The sequence below is a fragment of the Microtus pennsylvanicus genome, chromosome 8 (assembly GCF_037038515.1).
Source record: "Microtus pennsylvanicus isolate mMicPen1 chromosome 8, mMicPen1.hap1, whole genome shotgun sequence".
NCBI classification, from domain to species: domain Eukaryota; kingdom Metazoa; phylum Chordata; class Mammalia; order Rodentia; family Cricetidae; genus Microtus; species Microtus pennsylvanicus.
This window is the reverse complement of record NC_134586.1, coordinates 18,186,144-18,196,903: the sequence shown is the minus strand read 5'-3', so window position 1 is coordinate 18,196,903 and position 10,760 is coordinate 18,186,144. Positions and strand designations below refer to the sequence as shown.

Genomic DNA, 10,760 nt, shown 5'->3' with positions numbered 1-10,760 from the left:
CAGCACCCCAGTAACAAACCAGGTGTGGTCAAGCACACACCTGTAAGCCCAGCATCTAGTGAGCAGAAGTGGAAAGAATACTGGAGATTGCTGGCTTCCAGCCTAGCTGAAAAGAAAATCCACAAATAAACTCCAGGTTCAGGGTGAGAACTGACATTAAAGATAATGTGGAAAGAGAATAGAGGAAAACACCTGATGCTCTCTGATGGTCTCCACACACATGCACAGGTACAGTTATCTACACATGTGCACATATCCACACATACATGCATGATATACATACATATACACAGAAAATAAAATGAAATATCATACTAATAATAAGAGAATAAACATCTTTATTATTCTGATAGAACCAAGATCACAAAATTGATATTCTGAATATTATTAGTTTAGATAAATGCTGAAAATATTAAGACACAATGTTCATCCTATTTCATCTAGTATATAAGTTATAAGAATTGGTAGTGTAGTTTTATAGGAAGACAAAACAGAGTTAATCTCTACATGGAGACTGATTAGCTGTTTAGACAATCTCTAAAAGAGTAAAGTATTTCTAAGTCAACAACACAGCCCTGCTGTCCCAGGTTCTTTACTTTGGGCTTCCTCAAAACTCTACAGAATTGGGAAGTCTTTATAACAGGGGTCTTCTAGAAGCTGCTCCATTACAGGGGCCCATGTTGGTCTGGTAGTTAATATTTAAATAATACCAATAACACCAAGTCTGTGTGTGAACACATGTAAGAGTAAAGCAAGGAAGAGTGTTTATGGAGGGGCAGCCTGAAGTGACATGTTACTTCCTGGGTACTTAGGATCACTGTAAGACAGAAATAATGAAAACACCAGGTCAGACGGTCAGACAGTGAAGTGGAGAATGTTCTATGAAGTAAGTTTGCCTGTGTGCTAGTTGAAGTAAATCACGTTTTACTCAGTTTTTGTCACAAATACCAAAGCTTCCTCCTTTCTTGCTTGAGTTTGCAACAGGCCCTCACTTCTTGATACTCTTAGAAAAGTCAATCAATCCAAATCCTCAGTCTTCACCAGGGAAGCTGTCTTCTCACAAATCCAATAAATTTCAGCACTACAGCGAGAAATGTAAACATTCCCTCTTTCAAAGTAAGCACAACCTCTGGATCCATTGAACCTGGAGTGCTCCTGATCACTAAATCTGGAAAGTAATTGATTCAAAATTAGTTAAAAAATTATGTATGAAATTTAATTAGAATTAAGTGTCATCCTTAGAGGAAAAATCCATACTAGTGTGAGACCCCAAAGCCCACAAAAGATCAGGTTCTGCAATGCCAGCATGTCTGAGTTCTTTATTGCCAGTTAATTGTGATCCCAGGAAAAAATATTTCTTTAATAAGAATATATTTAATTCTGCAGGAAATGCTAGTGCAGTAGTGGCACAAAGTTGTGGGAGTAACCAACCACTATCTGATTGAACTTGAGGCCTGCTTCATGAGAGGGATCCCATTCCTGACATTGCTCACATTTTTTATTGCCCTGTTTGCTTTCTAAAGAGAGAGAGAGAAAGAAGGTGTGGAGTTGGATGAGTGGGGGGAGATAAGGAGGATCTGGGAGGAGATAAGGCTGAAGAGACCATGATCAGAATAGATTATATTAAAATTCAATAAAATAGAAAAATATTTAAGATATGGCTCAAATTATTATTCCTGCCAGTAATATGGAATTCCACTAATGGAATTCACCCTGTGCAGAAACATTAGAAACAATAGTTTATTTTTACATTTTAAAATTTAGTATGAAAACTAAAAAGATAAAATAATACCATGTAAAAAATTGTTATGTTTTCTATACAAAAAAGTAATTATGCATGCTTTCTACACACTTGAGAAAACAAGACAGAATTTGAGAGAAAAAAATTAATGACTTACTAATGAGATTTGGTGATTAGGAAATTGAGTCCAGCTTCTTGGCTCAAACTTAAATGTGTGTTAAAATCACTGCTTTTTCCAAGTGATGCACCCTGGGATATCATGTTATTTTATTTCTCAGGGTTAAGCTTATTAAATATTACTATTTGAATATATCTAAGTCAGAGAGTCCTTATTCAGGATCCAAGGAAGAGGCTGCACAAGCCTGAAGTCTTCCTAGGCTGAGTATAGAGAGCTGGGTTATTTGACAGCTAAATGACTTACGATGGTCATCATCTGTGGTCTCTGTGTGCCCGACATAGATCATTTCCTCTATATGTTCACAGGAGTCCATAGATGAATGACTGCCTTCACATAGGAGAGGAGAAATGTATATTCTAACCTGGGAACTGCATTGCATTTACACGGTGCTGGGTCACAGTCCTGGATGATCTCTGTCTAACAGTCCTCCTCTCCTCTGTCAGCTATGAGCACTGCCCACCCCATTGCTCCATTTTGTAAAAGAGTAACTGTCCTTTTCGTCTGTGTTGTTTTGAGTGAGCCTTTGTCATTGTTACTAGTGTGACAATGAACTAACCAAACATGGCAAGCAATGGTGATAAGAGCCTGAGAGATAAATATTTGAACAGGAAAAGTCCTAGAAAAATCTTTGTGGAGTAGATCTTTAGGGAGAAAATAATAGACACATAATTATTTGTTATTCAAAACATTTGGTGAGCCACAGCTGAAACCAAGCAGTTCTGAGCAAAACTGAAATGATTATAATTCAATTTACAAAATATACATGGAAGAGAAAAACAGAGCAAGTTGGGTGGCTTGAGTACTTGGAGGTGGGAGAGATACAAGTGATATCAGATCTCATTTAATGTAAAAATTACAGATTGTGAAAATATAAACACAGTTATTTTATTTAACTAAAGTTTTAATATAGGATGTTTGCCATTTTTGTCTTTGCTTTAAAGTCTTTCAAAAATTTTGAAGCCATGACTTCCTTTAAACTTTTATTCTTTTATTTATTTATTTGAAAGATTAATTTGTTTTATTTATGTGTACATCTGTGTATCAATGCATGCATGAGTGTAGGTGCCCTCAGAGGATGTAAGAGCGGGCTAAATCTACATAAGCTGGAATTAGAGGTGGTTGTAAGTCACTTTGTGGGTGATGGGATCTGAATTCAGGTACTCTGTAAAAGTAGTACATGCTCCTAATCAGTGGGTGGTCTTTCCAGTCCTTGCTTTAAAAAACAAAAACAAAAACAAAAAATGGTTTGTGAGATGGCTCAGTGGGTAAGACCACTTGTTACCAAGCCTAGTGATTTGAGATCAGTTCCCTGAACCCACAGACAGGAACTAGAGAACTTAACCCTGCAGGTTGTCCTCTGACCTCCAAATGTCTACTCTGGAACCACACAATGCTGACCGCCACAAATAAATTAATATAAAATATTTCTATTTTTTTATTATTTTTATTTTATTTTTACTTTAAGTAAAAACAAAGCAAAATTGTTCTTAAGAAAATAAGGCTTTATCCCATAGTACCATTTTGTAGAGGAAACAAACACTAGTTTTCTTCTTCCAAACTTACACCAATACCCACCCCTTCCACACACACTGGCTTCCTCTGTAAACCCAGTATGACTTCAAACAGCAACTGAGTTTCTGGATCCCAGTGAATTTGAACCTCTTCCTTAGGAGTCTTTTGAAAAGTACAGAAGATAAGATGGGGCATGGCTTTGAATTTTTCTTCTGACTTCTATTTTGTTTTAATTTTGAATAGTTACAAAGCTTCAATTTCCCAAACTGTAGGGATTTGATGTGTACTTTCAACATTGTCGCTGAGACTATGCAGCAGTAGATTTTGCCTAGAATGCTTGCATGTAACCTAATTGGTGGTCTGCACCCTGAAGCTAATCTGGAAACTAATCATGTAGTTTAGACTTACTTTTTGTGAGAAAACAATTACTTAATATGAGTACACTGTCAGTGTTTAAATGTGTGTCCTTATGGCAAACACCACCCTTGAAGGTTGTAAAGGCTGGAATATAAAATAGCTGAGTGAATGAGTATCTAAAATGTTCAGTCTTGATTTGATCACCTTTGAACTCGGCAATCTTGAGCATGTCACAGAATCTCACTATGATAATATTTTTATTATATAATGGGGATGTGAAAGTGCATCCTTCAAAGGTTTATATTTGCAAAGCACTTAGAACATATTATTATATGTACATGCTTAATAAGCAAAGCAACTAAACAGCACGTTAAGTTTAGTGCATTGGTCTGAGTTTGACAAATAGATGGAATTGCTTACCAGCCCTCAGTGTGTTCCCTACTGCAACTCTCTCTCTTTACAACAGTGGGTTCAGTTCCCTGAACCCACAGACTGGAAGTAGAGAACTTATCCCTGCAGGTTGTCCTCTGACCTCCACATGTCTACCCTCAAACCATACAGCCCTGACCTCTCCAAATAGATGAATACAAAAATAATTTTTAAATATTAAAGTTAAAACAGAACAAAATTTGTTCTTAAGAAAATAAGACTTTATCCCATAGAACCATCTTGTAGATGAAACGAACACTAGTTCTTTTCTCCAAACAACAGCACAAACACACTGGCTTCCACCACCTGGCTGGAAGTACTATCTTCCCGCCCCAACAGTTAGATACTTACAGGGTTGGAGAGGGAGATGAACCATCTTCCCATAGCCAGTGCCTGCCAGTTGAGTTCCAGGACAATCCCAGCCAGAAGAACGAGAGCGTGAGTGATGGCTGTGTCTGAAGAAAATCCTAGGGGGGGGGGGAGCAGAACAACTAAGAGGCCATCTGCTAGCTTGAGGAGGTATGAAAAAAATGTGTTAAATTCTTTAATTGTCTGGGGATAGTTCAGTGGTTAGATCACTTTTTTAGCGTGTGCTGTGTCCTGGGTTTCATGCCCAGTTCTTCAATTCATTTGTTAGTTCTTATTCAAAATCCATTAGTCTCTTATCATGAAACAGATTTCATTGTGTGGGTCATTTCTATCCCCCGGGGAGGAGGGTCAGTCATACCCTTTCTTTGATGCTGTCAATCTTCACCAGAGTGGCGTTCTTGTCTGAACAGTCCTTTCTGCTGTCACTCCAGGATTTCTCCTCATGATTTGTGAAATAGTAGCAACTGTTTCCATGCCATTGCCATGTCTTAGGACAAGGATTGCACTTATGGTCTGAAAAGGAAATTATATTCTAAGGTACACACTCTGTGGGGTGACTGCAGAAGCCTTCGGAAACTAAGTCATGCACACAGACAACAGATCTGAGTGGCAGCAGAGTAACCTTGGCTGGGAGTTGGACAATAAAGATTCTCTTATTCTTATGATAACCAAAGCATCTAAAAGTGATCGATAAAGTGAGGGAGAGAGGTTTAAGTATCCAAGCTGATAACGTTTGGGAATGACTATAAATTTTTTTTTCTTTTTCTTTTCTTTATTTGGGGGGGGGGGGTTGAGACAGGGTTTCTCCGTAGCTTTTGGTTCCTGTCCTGGAAATAGTTCTTGTAGACCAGGCTGGCCTCGAACTCACAGAGATCCGCCTGCCTCTGCCTCCCAAGTGCTGGGACTAAAGGTGTGTGTCACCACCGCCCGGCAGGGAATAACTATAAAATTCTCCTGTGTTTTTCAAAATATTAAAGTAATCTGTATTTCGTCTTTCATAAATTTAGAATGGCATGGTCAAGGGATTGTTAAAGGACTCAAATTCTATGAGGCACATGGGTACTTTGATCAAAGTGACAGACTTGATCTGGCCATTTTACAGATGTAAGTCAAATTACCAGAAGTGCGGATGAGGAATTCCTTGCAGAGCTTGGTAGCCATCTGTCCCTGCCTCTCTAGGAGGGCAGAGATCTGGGACTGGAGAGATTCCTCTGTGGGATCCTTCGTAGAGATGTTCAGTGGCTCAGACAGATTGTTCTGCTGTGGGTGGATGATTTTCTGAAGTTGACTTAACTTCTCTGAACCTGAGTTAATATCATTAGACATCTGCAAAACTGCAGGACATAATGAGACAAGTGCATGTTTCCTGACGTGCTCACAAGGCCACCAGGCTAATGTAAGAGAGTGATCCCCAGGCCACTGGGGATTCTTTCTCTCCTTCTTCCCCCTTCCTCTTCTCTCCACCTCCCTCCCTCCCTCCCTCCCTCCCTCCCTCCCTCCCTCCCTCCCTCCCTCCCTCCCTCCCTCCCTCCCTCTGCCCCTCCTTTCCTTCTTCTCTCTCCCTCTCCTTTCCTCCCTCTTGCCTTTTCCCCTCTCTTCCTTTTGTCTTTTCTCTCTCTCTCTCCTCTCCCTTCCTTGTAGAGGGCACCAGATCCTCCTGCTCAACCTCTACCACCCTTCCTCATGCCCCATCTTCCCTTTCTTTCATCCTTGGCAGGGTTTTGCTAATAATTCCAGATTGGTTTTGGACCATTCTAACTATTTCTAGTTCTGGATCCATGTATTTATTTAAAAACATCTTTATTTTTATTAAGCTCTTTCAGAGTCAGCAGCACACTGTAACAACCACTTCATCAAAAACATTGCAGTTTGCAAAAATAAATTAGTCTTCATTTCATGATGAGTCAACATTATTTCACTTGAGTTTGTTTTTGGGTGTGCATCTTTTAAAGATAAACTGCATATTCTCCTAACAGCATTTACTGAGCATCTGTTACCTCAACAGGAGCACCCGATTTCTTTTCCAAAGAACAAGATAAATAATTAAGCTGTGTTTACATGTCCAAATCATAACCATCACTGAAATCTTTCATAAAAGGAAATAAATGGATACAGCATGTGAGACATTAGTGTCTGTGATTATTAATCTTTAAATTCAATGTGACCGAGTATAAAATTACCTAGGAGAGAAATTTTGGGAGGTGTCTGTATAGGCATTTCCAAAGAGGTTTCACTAAAACATGAACTCCCCGCACTCCCCCGAGTGTGGGCAGCACCATCCCCTGGACTGAGGACCTAGACTGCATATAAAGGAGGAAGCAAGCTGAACGTGGCATTCATTTCCCTCTGCTCTCTGACTTTTGATGTAATGTGATCCGTTACTGTATGACTTTCCACCCTGAGGGATTGTATTCCATCGTAATTAAACCACAAACCAAAATAAGCCCTTCCTTCTTTAAGCTGCTTTTACTGTCACATCAACAAGAGACAGTAACGCATACAGCATCTTGCAATACAGTTTTGACTACAAGTCACCTTAGAGTGGGTGCTGACCACATCAGTGCTCTTTATTCCACACACTCAGCATTTTACAACCTGCATCTTCTCAGGATGGCTTTCCATTTACCATAAGGCACAGTGCCCTACTCAGTCCGCCTGCAACTGCACATGAGTCAAGAGACTCTTCTCTTAGGGTCTGCTAGGGAGTGGTTTCCACCGTAAGATACATGCACGGCTCAATTCTGCCTGCTAGGTATGATGTAATTCCCACCCCTTATCTTCCTTCTCTGTATGTTTTTCCTCATTCAGTCAAGTCAGATTGTTGCTGCCACTATAATTCTTTCTTATCCCATAAAGGTGATGGGTGGGCAGACTTAGCTAGCCATCTGCTAAATTTCAAGATAAACAAAGTGTAGGTCCTTCTGCAAGTACATCTCCAGGTTGCTTTTCTATTTTTAATGGAGAATATAAAATGGGTATGTCTGTTAAGAAAAGAGCTTATCAGTTTTAACCAATAACTAAGAAAAGATGAGTCTGCACACAGTATGATCTAGTTCATCAAAAGACAAAAATAACTGGGGGGGGGGGTAGAATTCCTAGAGCAAACAAATAGGACCCTTGCCAGTGTTTCTGAAGGTATGGTGGAGAATGAAATGGATCTGCGGTAGCAGAAGTGTCTGGAAGAGTCTGTGTTTATATGATCAAGTCATAACTATCAGTGAAATCGTTCATATAGAAAATAAGTGAAAAGAGCTAGGGAGATATTAGTATCTGCGATGATTAATCTTTTTTAATCAATCTAGCACACTAGTAGCCATGTCCTTCATGAATTTGCATACTGTGCCAGGTTTTTCTAATTGTTTTTCTTTTGTTTAATACACATTTACTTACACATGATCCCCAAGATCACCAGTCCCGTCACCAGCAACAGGCAGAGGGTCATCAGGCTCAAGGCAGCTCCTCGCCAAATGGAGAATTGAGCTGGGTGTCCTAGAAGCCAGTGGGGGATGAGTAAGTAGCACCATAGCATGCTGTTACATTTGGGGTTGCTTTTCCCACCCAGGAAGTTTCTCGATATTAAAACCGGCAGGCAACTCTTGGACCATGTTTGTCATGAAAATATCTGTCACCTTCCTCTTCTTGATTCACACAATATTTTTGCTAGGTGAGTATGCTACACATATAGGATAGTCACCTGACCTCTTTCCCCAAAGGTTAGAATGAGAATTACAAGACAGAACAAGATTAATATGCATAATCATCTCTCCTTTGGAAAACACCACAAACTCTATGCTAGGTACTGTATATCTTCTCCCTAACACGCACACACATACACACACACACACACACACACACACACACACACACACACACACACACACTGTAAAAAGAAATCCATATGAATCAGGATAACAACTAGGACTGTACCGCAACCTTTGGAAGTGACAATAGTTTTATAAATTTAATGATGTCTCTGACTCCAGAGACTTGGCATTTCTGCCAACTGGGCATAAGGGAATGAGCTGACATGGAAGACTCTCTCCACCACACAATTGTATAAACTCAGACAAACTACCTAGTTTCTTTGAAATTCAGCGTTTCCATCTACATAACTGCAGAAATTGCAATTTATTTACTTTATTTTGCAACTACACTTCAATAATGATACGTATAGATCGAATTTATTATTGATAAATGCTCTGAGTTGTACTTAAGGTTCCGATGACATTAAGTTAAAAGCAGCATAAAAGAAAAAGGTCGATCTTGTTCACTTGTGATTTATCTATACTTGACTCCTTTCTTAAATTATTGCACACACTAGCAAAGCTTTCTCTACTTACTTTAGAATCCTTTTTGGTTTATATAAGAACATCTCTCTGTCATTGCTAACAAGGCATTAGAGTCAAGGATGGTTATAAATAGAAATCTCTCACTGCGAGACTCAATCTCTGACATAACCGCTATTTTTTTTTCTACAGTGAAGATCTTCATGACAGTAATTCCATATGGCTCACACTGGTCTTGAAAGCCCTTCATATTCTCTTAAGGACACTTGTTCTGCTGACCTATCCAAGGACTGTTTGCCTCTATTTGGGGAGTTATATTGCACGCTCTCCCCTCCATTTTAGTGTCAAAACCCACATCTCGAGACTCTTAACAGCTGCCATTTCCAAGGTTATAACATGCTTTCTCTGAGCTCTTACCTTCTCTTCTTAGGTTATTCCCATCCTGATGACTGCCCACTTTCACAGAGTCCTGAAGCATAAGCGTTGCATAGGTCACTTCATCAGACATCATAGGTGAGAATGAGTCTACAAATTAATGTTACAATATCTTCAGGCCCAGTACAGGCAGTGCCTTTTCAAGGCCAGATGGCCTTTACACAGACAAGTAACTGACAAGAGACAGTCCCTATCGCTCCTTTGTAAGGACAGAATGAAAGTGAATTTCTCTGTAGTGTGCGAGAAATCAGAAACTGTCCTTAAAAATTAGAATGTTGCCAGTTTTCAACTGTAGTGCATTATTCCTTGTTGTGAAGCCAAGAGGATGTCTTTGTAGGCAAGCAGGAGTTAAGGCTTCATGTTGGAATTCCCATGGTCCTTAGGGAACTCGGAATGTTTGAATAATCAATAAACAATCTAGTTTTATTCTATTCATGTATGTAAGGTGAGTTAATTCTATAGTGGATCTAGTTTGTCCTCAGTTGTATCAGATTCCAAGGAGAGTGATGGTAAGAAGAGCAGTGTCATATATGCCTGGATAGTGCAATGAGAAAAGTGTTAGAATTGTTTATTTTATTTTTTTATTCATACAGGGTTTTTTTTTATCATTTTGTGTCTGATTTACTTCACTTAGCATGATATCTTCTGGGTTCATACATATCAAAATGGCAGTTTTCTCCTATTTCTTATAGCAAAATCACACACGCATGCACACATTCACACACACACACACGCATGCACGCATACACACATACCCACCCAGCCACAGATGACATAAATAAGAATCCTGAATGTTGTAATGCTGTAAAGGGATAAAGTCACACCACACACACACACACACACACATGTTAGCCCAGGCTGTCCTTGCACTTACAGTGGAAAGTAGGCTGTCCTTGAACTTGTAATCACTCTGCCTTAGCCTCTGTAGGGCGAGGACTACAGGCTTGTACCATTGCGCTCAGTTTCCATGTGTATTCTTACCGCCCTTGTCAAATGTAGTTGACCCTAAATATGGGAGCTGTCAGTTTGGTTTAACAGAGAGACACATTGGGCCATGGGTTCATTTTTATGCCAGTGCCCATTCTGCTTCCAGACTATAATTTACTTTGCAATATAATTTGAAATCAGAGGCTATGAGGCCTCTTGTTTTGACTTGATTCTGTTTTTGATATTCGTTTCTTTCTTTTCTCACTATTGAGTGTCCCTTGAGAGTCCATATGAGCTTCAGGGTCAGTTTTTCTGTTCATGAAAAAGTCTTTTTTTTTCCTTTCTTTCTTTTGAAACAAGGTCTCACTTTGCAGATAAGGCTGGCCTAAAATTCACAGTAATGCCCCTGCCTGTGCCTCCCAAGTGCTGCGATGAAAACTTGCACTCCATACCCAGCTTCATGGTGATTTTGGTTTTTTTTTTAATTATTTTATTTTTTTAATTTATTTTTTTATTAAAAATTTCC

At 39.3% G+C, this 10,760-nt stretch overlaps 1 protein-coding gene across 2 annotated transcripts; it reads right to left on the bottom strand.

Annotated features, from left to right (window-relative positions):
• Positions 1-1,017: 1,017 nt before the first annotated feature.
• Positions 1,018-9,380, bottom strand: LOC142855449 (C-type lectin domain family 12 member B-like). 2 transcript variants are annotated; one of them, XM_075981946.1, is made up of 6 exons: positions 9,290-9,380; positions 7,977-8,075; positions 5,705-5,920; positions 4,945-5,099; positions 4,569-4,684; positions 1,018-1,168 (listed from the first exon to the last, which is right to left on the bottom strand). In XM_075981946.1, exons 1-6 carry the CDS (start codon positions 9,378-9,380, stop codon positions 1,018-1,020), a joined length of 828 nt encoding a protein of 275 aa, XP_075838061.1. The 2 variants fall into 2 exon arrangements, with proteins under 2 accessions (XP_075838061.1, XP_075838062.1); XM_075981947.1 differs by having other exon boundaries at positions 1,018-1,081.
• Positions 9,381-10,760: the final 1,380 nt, after the last annotated feature.